Source organism: Suricata suricatta, chromosome 13 (assembly GCF_006229205.1).
Source record: "Suricata suricatta isolate VVHF042 chromosome 13, meerkat_22Aug2017_6uvM2_HiC, whole genome shotgun sequence".
NCBI classification, from domain to species: domain Eukaryota; kingdom Metazoa; phylum Chordata; class Mammalia; order Carnivora; family Herpestidae; genus Suricata; species Suricata suricatta.
This window is the reverse complement of record NC_043712.1, coordinates 18,752,076-18,774,625: the sequence shown is the minus strand read 5'-3', so window position 1 is coordinate 18,774,625 and position 22,550 is coordinate 18,752,076. Positions and strand designations below refer to the sequence as shown.

At 50.2% G+C, this 22,550-nt stretch overlaps 1 protein-coding gene across 7 annotated transcripts in view; it reads left to right on the top strand.

Moving 5' to 3' along the window:
* Positions 1-20,549, top strand: part of TMEM268 (transmembrane protein 268) — a 28,528-nt gene extending 7,979 nt beyond the window's left edge. For 4 of the 7 annotated variants that reach the window (XM_029920066.1, XM_029920065.1, XM_029920067.1 and 1 more), the window contains exons 3-9: positions 1,040-1,191; positions 3,397-3,504; positions 6,055-6,204; positions 10,644-10,754; positions 13,488-13,568; positions 14,472-14,657; positions 17,816-20,549. In XM_029920066.1, the coding sequence (XP_029775926.1) occupies positions 1,040-1,191; positions 3,397-3,504; positions 6,055-6,204; positions 10,644-10,754; positions 13,488-13,568; positions 14,472-14,657; positions 17,816-17,995 (968 nt within the window). In that variant the 3' untranslated portion in view covers positions 17,996-20,549. Of the gene's footprint in view, positions 1-1,039; positions 1,192-3,396; positions 3,505-6,054; positions 6,205-10,643; positions 10,755-13,487; positions 13,569-14,471; positions 14,658-17,566; positions 17,688-17,815 lie in introns of all 7 variants that reach the window. The other 3 variants (XR_003901847.1, XM_029920069.1, XM_029920070.1) reach the window with 3 other exon arrangements.
* Positions 20,550-22,550: the final 2,001 nt, after the last annotated feature.

Genomic DNA, 22,550 nt, shown 5'->3' with positions numbered 1-22,550 from the left:
CCCCCCCCCCCCCCCCCCCCCCCCCCCCCCCCCCCCCCCCCCCCCCCCCCCCCCCCCCCCCCCGCCACGACAGGCCAGGAGAACCCTCCTGTTTCAGGCCAGCGGATTAGCCACTTTAACTCCATCTGTCACCTTGATTCTGCTTCGCCAGGGACACGGGTTCTGGGGAGCACGGCGGGGATATGTTTGGCGGTGTGTGGTTCTCTTACCACAGCAGGCAGAGACCACTGGGAATTCTCCTCGGGTGAGCTTCCCTTGTGGGGGTGCTCATATAGATGTCTGAAACATCACCTTCTCCATGTACTTAGTTGCTCAGTCTGCCTACATACCATTTTGGGGCGCCAGGACGGCTCTGTCAGTGAAGCGTCCAACTCTTTTTTTTTTTTTTAACTTTTTCTTTTGCTTATTTATTTTTGAGACAGAGACAGAGCACAAGTGAGGAGGGGTTGAGAGAGAGGGAGACACAGAATCTGAAGCCGGCTCCAGGCTATGAACTGTCAGCACAGAGCCCGACGCGGGGCTCAAACCCACTGACTGTGAGATCATGACCTGAGCCAAAGTCGGATGCTTAACGGACTGAGCCACCCAGGTGCCCCAAGCGTCCAACTCTTGATTGGCTCAGGTCACGATCTCACCATTTGCAACATCGAGCCCTGTGTCCGGCTCCATGCTGATGGCTTAGGACTCTCTCTTTCCCTCTCTCTCAACTCCTCCCTCGCTCATTCTTGGCTCTTTCTCTCTCTCTCTCTCTCAAAATAAATAAACACTAAAAAAAAAATCTTCTGTGATGGGGAGCTCACCACTTCCAATTCCTTGTTTGGACAGCTCTCATTCTTGGCAAGTCCTTCCTTTACAGGGTCTTGGGTCGTGTCCGGGTAGCCTCCACGCTCTGGTCTCAGCCCTGCCTGCTCAGGGGTATCTGGTCCAGTTCGGTCCTTCTCGCGTGGGGATTCGAGGACCGCCACCAGGTCCCTCCTTGCCATGGGCAGGTCCTTGTGGCCAGAGGAGCGAGGCCATCAGGCTCCCGGCTCGTCCACAGCACTGCTCGTGCAGCCAGGTGAAACTTCTAGTCTGCTTCCAGAGCTCCGCAATGGCCAGGTCCTCACGGTTCTCCGGATCGACAACACCTGTGCGCCCGTCACCTTTGATCTGGACGCCGCAGAAGAGCAGCTGCTGACCTGGGGCATTCAGGTGAGTGCGGGTTTTGGGGAGACCCTGCCATTTCCCCTTCCTTCCGGCCGCCTACCCGCCTGCCCGTCCCTCTATCCTGTCATCCGGTTGTCCATAAAACATTCGTTAAACACGTACCGTGGGCTCCGTAAGGTGGGAGGTGGAAGAAAGATGTATTGGAAGTGTCCCCTCCTCCCACTTACTGCACTTAACAGGTGCACGTGTTGGGGTGTTCGCCGTCTGCCAGGCTCTGTGCAGGGCACTGGGTGCCGTAGAGGCGACCCGGCCCCAGTGCCTGCGCTCACACTCCTCGTAGGGCCCAGTGCGGGAGACAGACTCTCGCCGCATAGATCAGGACAGCAGGGTCTGAGTGCTGCAGGCGAGGCATATACAGGGCACTGAAGACATTCATGGCAGAAAATGACCACCTGGGATTTAAACCACCGCCCGGGGGAGCAGCGGTTTAGAAAGTGTCACAGAGGAGCAGAGACTGGATCTGGGATCTTGAAGGAAAAATAGGGGTTTGCTGGGTAGGCAGGAGGAAGGGCATTTTGGGAGAGGGAACTGTGTATTCCAAGGAAGGGTGCATGAATGTGTTAGATAATCCTGCAGTACTCTGAAGCATCGGCTTCTCAGATCCCAAGGTGTGGATGCAAATCCAGGTTTGCCGGTCACTGCCTGTGTGACTTTTAGCAGGTGACTTAACCTCTCTGGGTGGCCGTTCCATCTTCTGTTACATGAGGGCAATATTAATACCTCTCAGATAGGGTGTTCTGTCCATAAATTGTAGGCACTGCTCTTGTTAGAAGCACCCAGCGACGTGTCTCTCTCTCTCTTCCCAAGGCCCCCAGCCCCACCACACAGTCCCCCTGCACTGCCTACGGCAGAGCAAGCGTGGACAGGAAGCATACACTGCTCATTTTGCCCTGAAGATTTTAGAGTTTACTTCTTTCCAACTGAATTGCCTTATTGTTTAAATCAGCATTTTATCATTGTAAGGGGAACTTTCCACGTCGTCGGCACCAACCCCAGGTCCGCACAATGGCTGGTTTATCATGCCACGTTGCCCATCGGCCTTTGTACAAAACAACGTTTTTCTTCAGCAGTTGTCTTCAGATGGGGGTTTTCTTAACCGAGGAAAACAGTCTACATATTATTCTATCTACCATGTTGCAAAATATCATGTCTAATGGTTCAGTTCTGTTTTCCTTTTTTTAAAAAAATTTTTTTATGTCTTTATTTTGAGAGAGAGATAGAGAAAGAGTACGGAGGAGGGACAGAGAGAGGGAGACACAGAACTTGAAGCAGGCTCCGGGCTCTGAGCCATCAGCACAGAGCCTGATGTGGGACTTGAACCCAATGACTGTGAGATCATGACCTCAGCCGAAGTCGGACACTTAATGGACTTAGCCACCCAGGCGCCCCATCAATTCTGTTTTCCTGAGCAGCCCGCTCCCGCAGGGCCTTTATGTGCTATGCCGTTTTCATTTGGGCAGGAAGATGCGAGTTTTCAGCACCTTGGGCTGTGTTTATAGTTATTAGTGTTGCAGTATTGGTGCTAGCTCCCGCGTGTCAGGTGTTCAGGACAGACCCGCTCTGGGCCAGAGTACACATACACTTAGATACGATGCACGTCTGTCAAAGTAATACATAATCGCTGGAGGCAGCACAAAAGCCCCCTGGAAACGTCCATATGTATGTACAACGGTGTATGTATATTTATTTTATAACACACATGCTAGTATTGCCTGTGTCACGTCATTTCGTATGCACACCACCCCTACATGTGCGTATCCTTGCAATTCGCACTTTACAGATGAGGAAGCTGAGACTTGCAGTGGGTTACTTGGCACGTGAATGGAGGGGCCAAGGTTTGGACCCAGCCTCCTGACTCTAGGGCCTGTGCCCTTAACAGTTAGGCTCTCCTGGGTCTGCTGCCAGGTCCTGAGCCTTGGGCCGCAATTCCCCCCCTCCCGCCCAGGGACGTCCTCCTATCCCATCTCCCCAGGGGCGCCCATCCTTTCCTGAGTTGAGGGCTGCATTCTCTGGTTAGCACTCCGGGTGCTCTGAGCTCCGCAGGCTGCCTTCCGGGGCAGCGTGGGAGGTGCCTGATCCCCCTCCCACGTGACAGTCCCATGAGCTGGAAACGATATGCCTGCGTGCAGGAAGGAGGTGGGAGGGGCTCTCTGCGACTGACTGGTCTCTTTCCCTTGCTCGGCCAAGCAGGTCCCCGCCGACCAGTACAGGAGCTTGGCCGAAAGCGCCCTCTTGGAGCCTCAAGTGAGGCGATACATCATCTACAACTCGAGGCCCATGCGGCTGGCCTTCGCGGTGGTAAGGAGGGAGGGGCCCTGTCACCCTGCTGAGTCTGCATTGTGTTCTGGAGCCTGTTGGTGTGGGTAAGGGGTTTGGGGCTGGTGGCCCGGCTGTCTAGGATAGAGCGGTATACGTGGACCTGGGTTTGGTGGAACAGGAGAGAGTTGTAACCAGACCCCTGGGAAAGGATGGAGGCAGGCTTTGTAAGGACAGGGCTCGGGAGTGGGACTCTGCAGACCCACCCTTGAGACTTTGGAGTCAATGTCCAACTCTGGTTAAGGCTTGTCTTGAGGCGCCTGGGGGGCTCAGTCGGCTAGGTGTCCGCCTTCGGCTCAAGTCATGATCTCGCAGTCCGTGGGTTCAAGCCCCGCATTGGGCTCTGTGCTGACAGCTCAGAGCCTGGAGCCTGCTTCAGATTCTGGGTCTCCTCTCTCTCGGCCCCTCCCCTGCTCACGCGCTGTCTGTCAAAACTAAATAAATATTTAAAAAAATTTAAAAAAAAGACTTGTCTTCTCTCTGGGGGGACACCTGGGAGGCTCAGTGGGCTAAGCGTCCGACTTCGGCTCAGGTCATGACCCTATATCGGGCTCTGTGCTGACAGCTCAGAGCCTGGAACCTGCTTTGGGTTCTGTGCCTCCCTCTCTTTCCACTTCTCCTCTGCTTGCACTCTGTCTTTTTCTGTCTCTCAAAAATAAATAAAATGCTTTAAAAAAAAAAAAAGACTTGTCTTTTCTCTGGAACTTGGTTTCCCCATCTATTCAACAGGTAGGTCCATTCTAGCTCTTGTCATAAATACATGAGTGTCTATAAACATATACGTGTATGTGTATATATACATTCATGAAGACACATTCATATAAACATCCATGTACCCTATACACACACATGCGCAAGCACGCACATATGTGCACATGCACACACACACGCGTGCACGCACACATGCATGCACACACATGTGCACACTTAGGTACATGTAGCAGAACCCGTACCTGAACCCGGGCAGTCTGGTTTCAGCATCTGCTCTTAACCACTCTGATTTGCTGCTCCTCTGAATATATAAATGGTCAAATAACACTCTTTAAAAATTTTTTTAATGTTTATTTATTTATTTATTTTTTGAGAACAAGAGACAGTGAGCAGAGGAGGGTCAGAGAGAGGGGGAGGCGCAAAATCTGAGGCAGGCTCCAGGCTCTGAACTGTCATGTCAGCACAGAGTTTGACGTGGGGCTCAGACCCATGAACCTCGAGATCATGACCTGAGCCAAAGCTGGATGCTCAACTGACTGAGCCACCCAGGCACCCCCACCAAATAGCATTCATGACTCCCATGTCTGCTTCTAGAAAAGGGAAAGGAATGGCCATTGACATTTGTTCATTCTTTAACAAGTGTTGAGCTGTTATATATATTGTCTGATTAACCCTTATGACAACCTGCGAAGTAGGTATTATCCCCATTTTACAGACAAGGAAACTGAGGCTCAGTGTTGTTAATAACTTGTCCAAGGCCACCTGTAGCTATTGAAGGATCACTGTGGACTTCTGACTCAAATTTATCTCACTTCCAGGCCTCCTGCCCTTTTCTGCTTTATTTAAAATCTGGTGACCCAAAAATGTTCATAGCAGCACTTTCAACAATGGCCAAAGTATGGAAAGAGCCCAAATGTCCATCAGCTGATGAATGGATAAAGAAGATGTGGTGTATATACAATGGAATACTACTCGGTGATGAAATAGAATGATTCTTGCCATTTGCAACGATGTAGATGGAACTAGAGTGTATTATGCTAAGTGAAATAAGTCCGAGAAAGACAAATATATGATTTCACGCATGTGGGATTTAAGAAACACAACAGATGAACATAAGTAAGGAAACAAAAATAAGATAAAAACAGGGAGACAAACCATAAGAGACTCTTAAATACAGAGAACAAACAGGGTTGCTGGAGGGGTGTTGGGTGGGGGGATGGGCTAGATGGGTGATGGGCATTAAGGAGGCCACTTGTTGGAATGAGCCCTGGGTGTTATATGTAAGTGGTGAATTACTAAATTTTACTCCTGAAACCATTATTACAGTATATGTTAACTAACTTGGATGTAAAATTAAACCCCTCCCCCCAAAATAAAATAAAATGCAAGTGAGCAAGGATTCAAAGTTGCTATCTTTTTTAAAAAAATTTATTTTTATTTATTTTGAGTGAGAGAAAAAGCAGGGGAGAGACAGAGAGGGAGGGAGACAGAATCCCAAGCAGGCTCCACACTGTCAGTGTGGACCCGGACGTGGGGCTTGAATTCATGAACCATGACATGGTGACCTGAGGTGAAATCAAGAGTCGGACACTTAACGCACTGAGCCACCCAGGTACCCCAGAGTCGCTGTCCTGACCCCTTTTCCCTACTGTTGCTTATGGACGGGGAACAAGGTCTCCTTGTCCCAGTCCCTTCCTGTTCCTGTGAGCACTTTGATCCAAGGAGGGCCTCAGACATGTCCAGAAGAGTGTGTCCCTCTGCATGGAGATGCTCTATTCCAGGACTGGCGTTCCTGACCACGCTCTTCTCTGGTTCTTGCAGGTGTTCTATGTGGTGGTGTGGGCTAACATCTACTCCACCAGCCAGATGTTTGCCCTGGGGAACCACTGGGTAGGTGTGCTGCTCGTGACCCTGGCCGCCATGAGCCTGACCCTGACCCTCGTGCTCATCTTCGAGAGACACCAGAGGAAGGTGAGATGTCCGGAGACCCCACCACCCTCCCTCCAGAGAGGCTGTGCCGGCAGCACCATGCCCGGTCAGACCTTTCTCTTTCCCCCACCTCAAATGATTTCTCCAACTGTGAACGTTCATGTGGGCCCCTGTGTCCAGTGACCACAAGAAAGGAAATCACCTATGTGATCAAATCCCCTCTGTCTTTCCTATCTAATCCCTGTGTGTTGTTTTACTGGAAGCAGGCGGTGTGTTAAGAGCATCTGGAGTGGGGGTAGAGGGCGTTTGGGGTTTATGGAGTCCTTCCACACTAATAAATGGCCGAGCTGGGGTTCAAGGCCAGAGTGTTCCGATTCCGAGCCCTGTTCTCAGTCAGCACCCTACTGCATCGGTGTTCTATGGCTGCCTATCCCATTGCCATCAACACCGTGGCTTCAAACAACGCAATGTATTCCCTCATGGTTCTGGACTTCAGAACTGCATCCCTTCTGGAGCCTTTGGGGGATAATGAATTCTCCTGTTTTTTCTAGCTCCTGGCGGCCTCCTGCATTTTTTGGCCAATAACCCCTTTGTCCATTTTCCAAGTAACTTTGAGTCTTTTTGCTCCTTCTTCCATTTTCATTTGTTTTTATTTATTAAATTTTTTTTAATGTTTATTTCTGTTTGAGAGAGACCGAGCATGAGTCAGGGAGGGGGCAGAGAGAGAGAGGGAGACACAGAATCCGAAGCAGGCTTCAGGCTCTGAGCTGTCAGCACAGAGCTCGGTGCGGGGCTCGAACTCAGGAACCGTGAGATCATGACGTGAGCCAAAGTTGGATGCTTAGCCAACTGAGCCACCCAGGTGCCCCTTTTTCTTCTGCTTTTAGGTCCTCTTGTGATTACATTGAGCTGCCAGGATTATCTGGGTCAGTCTTCCTTTTTTAAGGTCCGCTAATACACATTAATTCTGTCACCTTAATTCTCCCTTGCCGTGATGCATTCACAGGCTCTGGGGAGTAGGACTTTGGCACCGCTGGGGGCCATTACTCTGCCTGGTATGCCTCCATTGTCTTTCCAGTGGCTTTACGAAACTCCCCCCAGTACCTGGCACAGAATTGGACTCGAAGACCCATTTTTGCTTGACTTGGGAGGAAAGGGATGCTGGGAAATGTGGTCAGAGTTTGGGGTATGAATTCCATTTAGTTCCTGTGCTTACGGGGTCAAATAGGAACTCTATGGCTTAATCATCCTTAGAAGATCGCTGTGAGGCTTTGTGACAAGGCTGACGAAATAATGCTGCCCTTGGGTTCTGCTGAAGCTTTCGTGGTTCTTGAGCTTGGCATATAAAACAGACATTGAACTGGCTGCTCCTGCCGCAAGAAACTTCGCTTGGGATGTGGAGAAAGTAGACTATTTCACCTTAGCAAGAGCCAGCGAACCACCTGGAAGCCGGCAGGTGCCCTAAGGGTGCAGATGTAATCCGTGCAGCTTAGAGGATGCCCGCGGTGGCTATCTACCTTCTTCTCTCCCTTTCGGCCTTGTTCAGCTGGTGATTATGAACTCCCTGCATGTATGAGGCAGTGTGCTAGGCACAGGGCACAGAGATGAACAAAACCCTGTGTCTTTACTCGGAGGTGCAGCATGCAGGCCCCAGCTATGCAGTGGCCCTCCTGCCATCCGTCTTTGCTCAGCCAGGAACTTTGGGGTTCCTTCCCTCCTCATCATGACCACCATTTAATGAGCACCTGCTGTGTGCTCTGTGTTTGGCAATTGCTGTCTACTCCCACCAAGTATATGGGGCGGCGGGATGTCTCTGTCATTGGCTAGCTCTGCAACTGGGGGTAAGTTATTACTTTGCCTCTCAGGGCCTTATGTCTCATCTGTAAAATGGGATAATAATTGTAGCTCCCCGGGCGTCTGGGTGGCTCAGTCAGTTAAGCGTCTGACTTCAACCCAGGTCATGATCTCGCAATTCGTGGGTTCGAGCCCTGCGTTGGGCTCTGTGCTGACAGCTCAGAACCTGGAGCCTGCTTCAGATTCTGTGTCTCCCTTTCTCTCTGCTCCTCCCCTGCTCACACTCTGTCTCTCTCTCAAAAATAATAGACATTTAAAAAGATTAAAAAAAATAATTGGAGCTCCCACGGGGCACCTGGCTGGCACGGTTGGTAGAGCATGCAACTCTTGACCTCAGGGTCGTGCCTTCAAGCCCCACTTTGGGCATAGAGATTACGTTAAAAAGAAAAATAACTGTAGCTCCCTCAGAAGATCTTTGGGAAAATTAAATGAGTTCACATATGCAAAGTGCTTCTAATAGTACCTAACATAATGTAAATGCACAGTAAATATCAGCTCTTAAGATGGATCTTTGACTCTGCCCTGGGGAAGCCAAAGCTCAGAGAGGTGGAGTAGCCAGTCTGGGTTCACACAGGCTCCTCAGGTCTTGCCTTGGCCCAAGGACTCCTTCCTCCATGGATCCCTCAGCACTCAGGACCAGGCAGCTCCCCCTTCCTGACCATCATTAGTCCCTCTTCCTGTTAGTGTCCTTGTACCGTAGCAGCCCCGAGACCCTGAGGGCGTTGCACACACTGCCTTGTTTCCCCCTCGTTTGGGGGCATCATTAGCCTTTCTTAAGACTGGGAGATTTGCGAAGGCGTGCACGGTGCTGCCTGGCATCCCAGGCAGGCAAAGGAGGTTGCTAAAGCACGTGGGAAGTTCTGAAAAGTGTCTCTGACCGACAAAGTACAGGGGAGATCAGTTTTCAACTCTGTATCGTCCCTGAGCTGGCATCACCAGCTGGGAGTCCTTGCGGGCTCGTCCTTGTAAGAGTTGTCGTGGGTTGACTCATCCCATCCTTACTATGATCTTGTTAGGAGGAAGTGTAATTTTTCTCCACTTAAAAATTTTTTTAAAATGTTTTATTTATTTTTTGAGAGAGAGAGAGAGACACACACATACAATGTGAGCAGGGGAGGAGCAGAGAGAGAGGGAGACAGAATTCAAAGCAGGCCCCAGGCTCTGAGCTGTCAGCATAGAACCCAACTTGAACTTGACTTGAACTCACAGACCGCGAGATCATGACCTGAGCCGAAGTCAGGTGCTTAACCGACTGAGCCCCCGGGCACCCCATCACCACTTTTGGAGATGAGGAAGTAGAGGCAGAGAGAGTAATTTGCCCAAGGTGGTACAGGTGGTGAGAGACAGAGCCAGGATTAGAACTCTTGGTGACTCAGGTGAGGGTGAATAACCCTTACTAACACTCCAGGCAAAACAAAATGTAATCACCCCATGTTTTCATAGTCGAAGTATTCCTGGAAAATTCAGTGTATTTTAGACCCATGGGGGAAAGAAAGCAACCTAAGGGGCATGGGTGGCTCAGTTGGTTAAGCATCCAACTCTTGATTTTGGCTCAGGTCATGATCTAATGATTTGAGTTTGAGCCCCAGATTGGGCTCTGTGCTGACAGCACAGAGCCTGCTTGGGATTCTCTCTCTTTTTCTCTCTGCCTCTCCCCTACTTGCTCTCTATCTCTCAAAATAAATAAACATAAATTTTAGAAAAAGAAAACCACACCGTAAGTTTACATGTCAAATAGAGCTCAGTCGGCTGGTCAGAATTGCAAGTAGCTGGTTCACCTGTGTTCACACCTGGTGGGGAATGTGGAGTTTGCTCAGGCCAGAGACCCCCCTTCCCAGTGCAGGATTGTCCCTCATTGGACTCCGTCATCAGCGGAAGGCGTCCCCAGTCCTTGTCCCTAAGTGCCAGCATTGCCCGTACCATCCCTGCGACCATCAGAAGGCCTTCTCACATTTCCAGAAGCTCCCTAAGGGAGTCCTCACACTCCTGGGGACCTTGATCCTCCTCCTTTGGGCTGTCACCTGGGTGCGTCTCTATCTCCTTAGGGAGTCTCTTCTCCGAACCAGCGCTTTGGTCTTGACACACTTCCTTCTCCCCGGCTCCCAGCCTGCTTAACATCTACTTAGTCAACTAGATCCACTGTGCTGGATTGGTTTGGGTAAGGAAAGAGGGGGGCGGACTCCCAGAGTCCCCTTCCGAAGGCCAGGCATTCTTCCCAAGAAGCGCTCAAAGCCACCCACCCGGTCACCTGCAGAGACTCTGCCAGCACAGTGGATGGTGTCCCATGCACCAGGTTAGGTGCTCCACACCCCCGGTCCCAGTTCAGTCTTACCGTGTGCCTGGGAGGCAGGGACGCTGTTCTGATCCTACGACTGAAGAAAGCAGGCCTCCGGGAAGGAGTGGCCCTCATCCAGGGCCACGCAGCTGGGGAGTAGCAGGGCCGGGCATCCAACCAGAGCTGCCTGACACTGTTGAACGTATTGACCCAACACCCCGCAACCCCATTTTACAGTGAGGCAATGGACGTGTCTTGATGCCAGGATTGCCCCCCGTGGCATCTAGCGGTGGGTGTTGCTCACCCCTGGCAGCGTGGAGATCTGACCACGAGGCTGGCATTTGTCTTCCAGGCCAACACCAACACGGACCTTAGGCTGGCAGCTGCCAATGGGGCCCTCCTGAGGCACCGGGTGCTGCTGGGGGTGACGGACGCGGTGGAGGGCTGCCAGAGTGTGATTCAGGTACTGTGTCCAGCAGCGGCCTCTGCCTGGGGGCCCGCGTGAGGGCCGGGTTGATGGGGGACGGGCGTTCCCCCAGCCTGCACGGTGTCATGGAGTCTGCCAGTGAGATAAGCGTGGGCACCCTTCCCTGTGTCCCCACTTCAGTACTTTGCCCTGGAGACTCGCCTCTGGGTGGCGGCCGCAGCCTGGCCCCTTGCTTGGGGCAGGACTGTCGCCACCATGCTCCTCACTCAGCATTTTATCAGCAAACACAGGGTCCCCCTCTGTGCCAGGCCCCTGACGGGCACTAAGGGGCCCATGAGCAGTTCCTGAAGGGGCAGGTCAGATCCCGAGGCCTTGTCCACTTGGCTCAGTCATTTTCTTTGTCCCGAGCGCCCTGGGGAGAGCTTAAGTCACTAGGAAGAGGTCACTCAATGGGTGTGGGACATAGCTGGGACCTGAGTCTCCTTACCCTGGGTGTCCTCTGCCTGGTGGGACTGCTATATCTCCTCAGTACCACCTTTGCGCTCTCACTGGTCCCCCTCGCCTGGTTGGAGCTCAGGGGTGGGCGTAGGGCGGGAGGAAGCTCTTTGCGCACATGACCTGTTCATCCTACTGGTATTTATTGAGAGCCTAGTAGGGGCCAGGCCCTGCTCCAGGTCCTGAGGCTGCAGCAGAGAAGGGGCAAGTGCAGATCCCTGGGTCATGGGCCCAGCACACCTGAGATGCTGCAGGACACAAGGGGCTCTTGCTGGTCACCAGGCGGAGGGTGGTGGTGAACTCAGCTGCATCCCAGGATTTCTGGCCATTCAAGTGTGACGTCACAGTCTGGGAGCCTCTGGAATCTGGGAGGCTTCAGTTTGCCGGTGAATCCTCTTAGATTGGCACGTAGGAGTGACGTGGCCAGGGATGGCTGAATACACAGATGGATGACTAATGAAGAGACAGATCTTTTAAAGTAATTGGGGACATCTTTCAAAATAAATAATTTAAACAACAATTCAGTTTCAAAGTACTATGGTATCTTCGGATGAGCTGATAGAATATCTTGGATTTTCTTTAACATCGTTGGGGATGGGGAGGGGTGGGAGTGGGGGTGCCTCGAGTGAGTAATGGATGGGGGTAAAATAAAAACAAATGTAGCCATGAACTGGGGTGCCTGGGTGGCTCGGTCGGTTAAGTGTCCGACTCTTGATTTTGGTTCAGGTCATGATCTCACGGTTCGGGAGATCGAGCCCCACATCAGGCTCTGAGCTGACAGTTCAGAGCCTGCTTGGGATTTTTTTCTCTCTCCCTCTCTATGCCCCTCCCCCTCTTGTGCTTTCTCTCTCTCAAATAAATAAATAAAACATTAAAAAAAAAGAGTAGCCATAAACTGAGAACCATTGACCCACCCAAGATGATGGGCAGCTGGAAATTAATTATTTCATTAAAACAAAAATTTTTTTGGTAATGTTTACTTATTTTGAGAGAGAGAGAGTGGCGTCGGGGTGGCTCAGTCGGTTGAGCGGCTGACTTCAGCTCAGGCCATGATCTCACGGTTTGTGGGTTCAAGCCCTGCGTCGGGCTATGTGCTGACAGCTCAGAGTCTGGAGCCTGCTTCGGATTCAGTGTCTCCCTCTCCCTCCCTCTCTGATCCTATCCTGCTCATGCTGTCTCTCTCTGTCTCTCAAAAAGGAATAAAAAAACATTTAAAAAAAAAAAAGAGAGAGAGAGAAAGAGAGACAGAGTATGAGTCAGGCCTGGGCAGAGAGAGAGGGAGACAGAATCCGAAGCAGGCTCCAGGCTCTGAGCTGTCAGCACAGAGCCTGACACGGGGCTCAAACTCAAAAACCGTGTGATCGTGACCTGAGCCGAAGTCAGAGGCTTAACCCAGTGACTCACCCAGGTGCCCCATCATTTGCTCCACCTTTGTATCTTTTTGGAAATTTTCATAATAAAAGGGAAGAAAGAAATTTATTTTAAAAAGCTTCCCTTGGGGCGAAGGCAGCCTGAGGGAGAGACTAGCTGGTGAGGTGATGTGACCTTGGGCCTCATGGGTCAGTCACTGGGCGGAGGGAGGTGGGATCCAGAGGAAGGGGTCAGTGGCTGGAGGCAGGAGGTGGGGACTGCCAGCTTCTTGCAGAACTTCAGTTGTGAGGTGGGCAGGTGTGGCTTTGACGAGATGTCTGTCGTAAGTGAACTTGGAGGGTTTCGGCCTGGCTGCCTTAAACTTGACCTTCTGGGGACTGTTGAGGTTGAGGAGGAAGGGGAGGTAATGGTGAAGTAACTTGTTACCCCACCCCCCTCCTCCCAGAGCACCCCAGATGGATTTCCTCCCTGCTGGCCTTGAGCAGGGGGTGTGTGTGACTGAAGGGTTTCACCTCCTTTGCCTGTGGGGTTCCAACAGCAGGGCAGCCCGGCCCTTGAGGGTGAAGGTGGGGGCCCCAGATGGAGGCGTGATGTCGAGAGTGCTTTGGCATTTCTCTGGGATGCTCGACGACTTGTAGGAAATGGAGCTGCAGGCGTATTGATTGGGGTGTGACATTTTCCAAATGCGCACCAAAGTTATCTTTCTCCCAGCAGTTCAAAGGAGACTTCGCTATGTCTGAGGAGAGCGCAGAATGGCATGTTGCCGCCAGAGACAGCAACAATTTGCTTGTCCTCAGAAGGGCTGACCTCCACAAGGAGGCAGGAGGTGGAAGACGTGTCAGGGAGGGAGAGTTCAAGGTCGGGCTGGCTTTGAGCCTCAGCTGTCATGGCTTCTCTCCCCAGCTCTGGTTTGTCTACTTCGACCTGGAGAACTGTGTGCAGTTTTTGTCTGACCACCTTCAGGAGATGAAGACTAGCCAAGAGGTAAGAGACCTCAAGTGAGAAAACAAACTCACAAAAAGAAACCAGGAGGCCACATTCATAGGTTGCATTTCCTCAGCATTGGGAAAACGCCTCAGGAAAAGTTACTTGGCAGGAAGAACACATGTGGCATTGGTGGCTGTTTTTGCGCAGGGAATTATTACTTTTTAACTTGATTTCAATTAGTCTGCTTTTCAACCAATGGCACTTTCTACACTTCCTAGAGTGAGCATATTTATCAATAATATAGCATTTAGATTAACAATAAATGATAATAATAATAAAGAATCTGGCAGAGGAAAGTTCCAAGTATTTACATGACTTTCCCGTGTTCAAAATGCCTTCCTATCATTTATGATCAGGGCGCTCTTGCTCTGACCTGACCCATGAGGAAACTGAGGCTCTGGGAAGTCCTGTCGCTGCCCGAATGCAGTCATGGGGCCGATTGGTGATGCCCAGTCTGGAGCGCAGCCTTCCCGTCTCTGAGCCCTGTGCTCCTTCCCTGGGATCCGCCTTTTCGGGGGCCCTGGCAGCACTGGAGTAGGGGTCATGAAGCCAGGACTGGTGTAGCCCACTTGCAGCCCACTCGTCCCTGCATGGCATTGGGCAAGGCCTTTGGGCTGCACTTGGCTTCTCTGTAGCATATGGGTTAAGGTACCCATGACCCAGGCTGGTTTGAAGAGCAAATGAGAGCCTGGAACACAAAGTGCGTTAGGAGCTATTAAAGACTGTAGGGAACTTTGTAGGTAATTATCTGACTTCTCGAAGGTGCTTCAGTTCCGGATACTCCTGAGGTCAGCATCCGAGTCTATGGGGTCTGTGCAGCTCAGGGGGTGACCCGACCTTGTACATACCACCCATCTCTAGGCACCGTCCAATCCCTGTCTGTCTGTCTCTCTTCTGCAGTCCTTGCTGAGAAGCAGGTTGAGCCAGCTGTGTGTCGTCATGGAAACCGGGGTGAGCCCTGAGACCACAGAGGGGCCTGAGGACCTGTTGGAGGAAGCTCCCCTCCTACCTGGTGATCCTCAGCCCGGGGAGAGGCCGCCTCTGCAGACTGAGATTCGGCAGCTCGTGCCTGAGGCTGAGCCAGAGGTAAGGGGCCTGTGCGCTCGCCAGGCCACCGTCCCTCACAGAGCTGTTGTGCAGAGTCCGTGTGGGGCCTCAGGTTGTAAATCCCAGGCAGCATGGCGTCACCGAGTTGGTGTAGAGGCCATAGGTATCTTCTAGCTTTCTGGTTTTCAATAAATTTTTCCTTTACCATTTTATTTTATTTTTTAAGTTTATTTATTTTTTGAGAGAGAGAGGGAGAGCATGCACAAGTAAGGGAGGGGCAGCAAGGGAGGGAAACAGGGGATCCAAAGCAGGCTGTGCAGTGACACCAGAGATCCTGATGTAGGGTTTGAACCCGTGAACCCTGAGATCATGACCTGAGCTGAAGTCAGACGCTTAACCAACTGAGCCACCCAGGTGTCCCTCCCTACTCTAGTATTAAAAAAAAAAAAAAGTTTATAGGAATATGTTCTACTTACTGGGTTCCCTCATCCCCCCAATTTTTTTAGCATCTTGGATATTCTTTTTGGTACTTCCACGGATGTCTGGCTGTTTCATGTTGATGGGTTGGTCACAGCTTGTGTAGCCATAAACATGTTGATGAGCATTTGGGTCATTGATTTATACCTATTTTTCAATCAGTCTGTCATCTATCCATCCATTTTCTTAAATTGCAGTTGGATGTATGGATCTTATAGGCATGTCTGTTGAGTTCCAGTGCCCCCAGCCTGAGTTCTGTTGGGTCCTGCCACCCAAGCTATCTGGTCAGTATGGCCAAGTGCGGGTAGACCAGAAATCTGGTAGTCTGGTTTTCAGCATGTGTCCTCCATGAGGTCGGACCCCCTGGCTGGGAGGCATGCAGAGAGGGGTGACCTCAGGCATGCTGTGAGGTAAGGAAGCACCCGACAGATTTAGGGATTAGAGGTACAAACCAGCCCAGGCTTTCCCTTTTGCATTGGTAGGGAGAAGGAGGACCAGCAAATGGGACTCCTCAAGAGGAAATGATAAATATATTAATCTCTTCACTTGAATCCCATTGACTTTTTTTTTTCTTTTCTTTTTTTTTTTGGAGCGGAAAAGATTGATAAGGTCATGTACTTTACTGTGGCATGCCTGGCTTTATGTGACATAGGCTGTTAAATCTGATGGGTCTTTTAAATTATTTTTTCAAATTCATCCAAACCGGTAGTAATACAGTTTCCTGTCATGAATATCAGGCGTGTGTGCACATGTTTTTAAAGTCGCTGCCCTTTATAACTTCGCTGGGGAAAATATAATCAGTGCAAGTCTCAGCATGGGCCAGAGAGACCTTCATATTTCAACAGGAAACCAATGCCTGTGAAAGATGAAGAAATAGTTATAATCACCTCTTCCATTGTAACAGATTTCTTATTATGCATAAAACCCTTTAGCATACCCTGTGAGGTGTGGATTATTTTTCCTTTTTCTTGGTTGGGTAAAATGGGTTCTAAGAGGTCATCTGACTTGCCCCAGGTCCCTGAGCGAGGCAGAGCCAAGGGCAGAAGCCAGCCCCCCCAATTCTAAGTACTATTTTCTTGCTATGGTTTTTTGCTCCTTACGCTGTTGATTTTAGACCAATCCGAGTTAGGGAGCGGTATATTATTGAGGTTTCAGTATTTTCTAGCACCAAGGGTGATTCAAAGGAAACACCAGGAGCACTAGGTGGGAGGCTTTCTGTCGATTAGTCCATTTACTCCTCACTCCAGCTTCCCAAATAGGTGCTGTGGTTTTGCCTCTTCCTGTTGGAGGGCTCAGCAAGGCAAAGTGACTTATTCAGTGTCCATCGTAGGGGGCTGAGCTCAAATTCCCACTCAGCCCTTTTGATTGAAAGCCTGTTCTTTTTTTCTTTAAATATTTTTTATATTTTATTTATTTTTGAGAGCAAGAGAGACAGCACATGAGCAGGGAGGGGCAGAGAGAGGGACACACACAGAATCCAAAGCAGGCTTCAGGCTTCATGCTATCAGCACAGAGCCTGATGTGGGGCTCGAACTCACATACCACGAAATCATGACCTGAGCCCAAGTCGGCTGCTCAAACGACTGAGCTACCCAGATGCCCCTGAAAGCCTGTTCTTAATCCCTAGCTCTACTGACACGAACAGCCTTGATGTGACCTGCACCTTACTTTATTACATGCAGACCGCTCACGAGGACTGTGTAAGCCCTCACAGTCACACCTACGGGACCGAAGCATTTCCGCTAGAATCCCAACTGCCAGTCCGGTGAATGGAACTTTGGAGACAAAGGCATTCATAAGAGCATGCATTAAATCCAGTGTTTTAAATTCTTTTTTTTTTTTACTGCTTACATTTTTTCATTGCAGAAAATACAAATATAAATATATATATGTATGTATATCCATAATAGAAAATTTTTGCCCCCTTAACCATTTTTAAGTATATGATTCAGGGGCTTGAGTCCATTCGCATTGTCATGTAACTTACACCATCAAACATCTCCGGAACTTTTCCATCTTTCCCCAACTGGAACTCTGTACCCATGAAACGTGAACTTCCCCCTCCCCACTTCCCCTATCCCTGGAAATCACCATGCTACCTTCTGTCTCTATGAATTCACTTCTGTACGTGCCTCACATAAGTCTTTGTCTTTTTGTGATTAAGTCTGCATTTTAAAAGCAACCTGTGCATGGGGTAGGGGTACTTGTCTAAAGGAAGCTCGCAGGAGCCTCATAGGAACTGAAGAATCCTGCCATCATGGCGATGACCCCCTTACCCACTCCCCAGTTGCTAATGATTTTCAAGTGCATTACTTTGACCTCACATGCTTTATAGACATTGACATTTGAAACTGGAGCCTGTGTGTGTGTGTGTGTGTGTGTGTGTGTGTGCGTGCGTGTGTGTGTGTGTGTGTGTGTGTGATTGGTTGCTATAAGTTGGTGGTAACCTCTCTAGAGCTCTGGCACTCCAGAGCTCTTTGTGCGGCTAGGTCACCCACCTTGGAGGTGAGGAAGCTGAGGCTACAGGAATCCCACAGGGTGAGCTGCAGAGCTGGGGTTCCAGACCAGGCCAGGATCTCCCAAAAGCCCCAGGTGCGGACTTGGTGGGGTGCCTTACTGGGGACATCACCGCTGGCCCGGGGCTGTGAGGGCACATGGCTTTCCCCACAGACATTAGATGCTTCTCCGTGGCCTTCACTGTGTGTCCCTGCCTCTTCCAGGAGATGGCCCAGCAGCTGTTGGCGGTATTTGGTGGCTACTATATCCGGCTCCTGGTGACCTCGCAGCTCCCCCAGGCAGTGGGGACACGACACACCGATTCTCCAAGGATTCCATGCCCCTGCCAGCTCATAGAAGCCCATATCCTGAGTTCTGGGTGCTGCCCCTTCCTGGCCAGGTGACCTTGGGAGGAAGGTCCTCGAGAAGGCTCAGGAGCGCTAGGTGGCTGAAGGCGTGCCCCAGGTGAGGAGAGAAGCATCTGGAGCACTCGGGAGACTGTCAATCCTGGCAGAACAGGGGCATCGTGCTCGCGCCAGGACTCTGCACGGAAATGCCCGTCCACATCCCATGCTGACTCCTGGTCTTTCCAGAAGCTGATAGTTGCCAAGCTGGTCCCGCTCCGAGCTAGTCTCTGTGCTGCTTAGAACCATGGGCGTGGATGGAAGGCCACTCCCCCATGCCTTTCGTTGTCTGGAGAGCCCAGAAAATGTGAAGACACCCCTGCTGGGCCAGCCATGAGTCCAAGGCTCGGTCTCAGGGGATGGCCCATCCTCAGCCCCTTCATGTCAGAAGGGAAAACTGAGCCTTAGAGAGGATTCTGCTCTTTGTAGCATTGTGTTGGGCTTCTAGAATCCCTAATCTGCAGGAAAGAAGTAAATTCTCAGAACGATTTCCGTTTGTAAGTTTCTCGTGCCCGTTTGTAAGTTTCTCGTATGACCAACAGTGGCCCCGTGCTGTCTGCCGGCAGAGACACTTCTAGGAGGCAGAATAATGAAACCAGTGGGACGTAACTGATAACGGGACTCTTTGGGAAAGATTGATTCTGTCTGATTTGAGGATGTATTTTGTTTAAAAAGCATGCATGCCTATGTTTGTGGTTTTATATTCCATACCGAAAGCTGCAGTCCTGTTTTCTGTCGCTGATCTGTCACTCATGGTGTTCCATGAAGAGGTTAGGGTTCTCTGCTCCTGAGCAAGTTTGAAAACCAATTGTTCCAGAGCCCAAATCCAAAAGACCTGGCCTGGCATTTAAAGGCTCTGCAGCCTCCAGGACCCAGCCCTCCACCCCGTGATTTTGGCTTCATCTCCCACAAAACTTCTCCATAAGTTGAGACTCTTTCCTGGACTAATGTACCTACTTTGTCGCATCCTTCGAACTCCTATGCATGCTTCAAAGCCCAGATTTCTTACCTCTTCTGCAGGAAGCCCTTCAACATACAACATGCCCGGCTTCTCTCCCTCCTTTAAATTTTTAATGTAGCTGCTGCCTTTATTGATGTTTGACATTATCAGTTCTGTTTTCCTGTGCACATGTGTATTTTTCTAGCTAGACTCCATTTCTGAAGGACAGAATTCTCATTTTATCATTTTTGTGCATGACCTATGGGGAAAAAGCCCAACCCAGTGGATTGAGGGCTTTGTCGTGTCAATGGGAGCCTCTTTGCACATTGCTCTCTCTACTCAGTTGAATGATGAGGCCGGCCCAGCCCTGGGTTCTGGTTCTGCTGCTGACATTTCTAGCTGTGTGACTGTTGGCCAGTCCTCGTTTACTCATCTTTATATACATGAATATAAAATGGTAGGTTGGATGATTCTTAGCTGCCCTTCCAAAGTGGTAGTTCTGGCTTTTTCTGTTCCAGTCTAGCCCTGGGCCTCGTATGCCTTTATCCACATACAGAAGGGTCCTCCAGCCTTACGTGACTGAGGTGTCCAAGACCTGCTGGGCCTTCGCACAGAACACGGGCCTAGTTAGCAGGAGACCTGGAGTCTCATCCTTAGAAGCATGATCTTGACCGGGTCACTTAACCTCTCTTGGGTGTCTGTTTACTCCTCTATCCATGGATCTGGTGAACACGAAATGGAACCCAGTGGGTGACTTGATGTGTAAGAGGTCAGTCTGACTGTTTGCTGTCTCTGGGCCCAGAGAAGATGAGTCGTGTACGCAGACCCACCCTGGGAAGTGGCTGCCTTAGGCATCTCTCTTTGGCCAGCTCTGAGGGCAGCTCCACGCAACCAAAGGAACTCACGAAGCAATCGCTGTTTCCCTCACCTGCCGCAGACAAATGCGGGCTGTGAATGCTCTCTGTAGAAGCCCGTGTTTATCATGCAGCCATAAACCCTGGGAAGTATAGCAACAGAATAAAAATGTCTGTGTTAAATGACCAAACAGCAGACTTTCCATCCTTAAGGCTTACGTACAGAACCTCCTCGCGGTGTTCTTTCCTGCCTTTTCCTCTCTCCAGTTTCTGGTGGTCTCCCCTGGTGGGCAGAGCATTCAGGTGTGCCCCCCTCTGCCCCCTGCACTTTCTTTGCCTTCACCACTGACTCTCCTCCTCTAGAAAATTCTGCAATCTCTGTCTTGCCAGCATCACAGGGTAGTGCGAAGAGCAGGTCCCATGCATGGACAGGCACTCTGCTTTAAGGCTCTATGTTGAGGACGGGCTCGGAGACGGTGCAGGTGGTGTCGTGTGGCGAAGTGGGAGCGGAGAGAGTGGCCCAGAGCTTGGATTCCAGAGGCCTCCCATCCAGGTTCCGCTCCTCCCAATGGCCCTCGGAACGGAGGGTCCTTCCCACCCTCGGAGTCACTCCTCATGTGCGGAATGAGGATTTAGCATAGCTACGTGTCCGTCGCAGGTATGGTGAAGACGAGAAAGTATAAACAATGTAAAGAACTTGCAACTTTTGTTGTAAGCTTGAGTCGGAGCACAATAAATTGTTGCTATTTTTTTCTTTTGACCTCTCGCTATGTCTTCTATACGGGAGGTGCCCAGCGTGTGTGTGTGTGTGTGTGTGTGTGTGTGTGGGTTGATGGAACAATTCATGTCTGTTCAGTCTGCATCAGACGGCAGTTACTCCAGCACCATGGGGTGTGTTTATGTGAATAAAGGATCTAGTCAAGTCTCTCTGAAATTCAGTCCCTGGAGACAGTGTAGCAGGGAGCTTAAGAGCAAGCTGGTCACTTTGGGCCAGATGCTCTTCCTCTCTGTTCCTCCTGTACCTCCCATTTCCTCACCCATAAGGGGGTAGGTGATGATGGGGGGATTAACTGAGGGGTTGCACAGGAAGTACAAGGTCCAGTCCGTAGTGGGGTCCAAAGCCAGGGCTCCATCAACGGCAGGATTTCTCAGCTGCTCCGTGCTGTTTGCCGCCTGAGTCCAGTAGTACAGGCTTTGATCCGGGCGCCTCACATCCGTATCCTTACTGACTGGGGTTGGTTCATCTCTCAGTCACTGAAAGTGGAGAACCTCCAACTATGACTGTCAGTGTTCCGCTTCTGACACATTTTTGTATTACATAGTCTCCGAAAATTGAGGTAGAATTCACATAGCAGAGACCACACCACAGGTGTGGGGAGCAGCAAGTACACACTGCAGTCGTTTTCAGTTTCTTCACAGGATTGCATGATCATCACCGCTCTTTAATTCTAGAACACTTTCATCACCTCCCCCCCCAAAAACCCCCGTCCCCGCTAGCAGTCACTCTCGACCCCTCCTCTCTTCAGCCCTGACAACCACCGATTTGCGTTCTCTCTCTGGGTTTTCTCCTTACGGACATTTTATGTAAATTGATCATACAGTATGTGGCCTTTTGTGTCTGGCTTTTCTAGCATCAGCATAATATTGTCAAGACTCATCCGTGTTGGAGCATGGATCAGTATTTTATTCTTTATTATTAATGATCAATTCCTTATTATTCCTGAATAATATTCCAGGACTCGGATCTGTCCCGTTTAGTTCATTGTTCTTCAGGCGGGTTGCTTCTACTTTTCGGCTTTTGTGAATAATGCTGCTACCAACAATGACGGGCAAGTCTTTGTGTGAACGTGTCTCTTAGTTCACCTCCGACAAGTTCTGCTCTCTTATCACATGCCTACACATACAGAAGTGTTACAACTTCCAGGGGAATTGAAACTTTTTCATCTTTATGCAATGTCCCTTCTTATCTCTATTAGATTATTGCCTTAGAATCTACCTTGTCTGGCACATTAGCTGTCTTTGGATTAGTGATTACACAGTGTATCTTTGTTTATCTTTTTACTTTCAACTTATCTGCATCTCTGTATTGAAGGTGCCCCTCTATGGGCATGTGCAATTAGAAAAGAATCTGGGGGCGCCTGGGTGGCTCAGTTGGTTAGGCGTCTGACTTCAGCTTAGGTCATGATCTCTTGGTTTGTGGGTTGACGTAGGGCTTGAACCCATGAACCGTGAGATCATGACCTGAGCCAAAGTCTGACACCTGATCGACCAAGCCACCCAGGCACCCCCCCCCTTCTATTTTAAACCACAACAGGCATTGTTATTTTTTAAAATTTGTTTTCACATTTGCTTGTTTGTTTGTTTTGAGAGAGAGACAGACAGAATCTGAAGCCGGCTCCAGGCTCTGAGCTGTCAGCACAGAGCCTGATGTGGGGCTCAAACCCACAAACTGTGAGATCATGACCTGAGCCAAAGTTGGACGCTTCACAGACTGAGCCACCCAGGTGCCCCCACAACAAACATTATGATCAATGCTTTATGCAGCCAGTATTCATTTCATCTATCTGCACATGTACTTTCTAATATTCTTTATTTGTTACCTCTTTATTACTTTTGGTGTCTGCATTTCTGCACATTACCTATGAATGTTACCTTTTCCTGGAAGGAACCTTTGGCGTTTTCCTTTAGAGCAGCATAGTACCGAGTGCATTTAGAAATAACCTTTAGCATTTTGCTTCCGATACAGATCCTCTGCTGACAG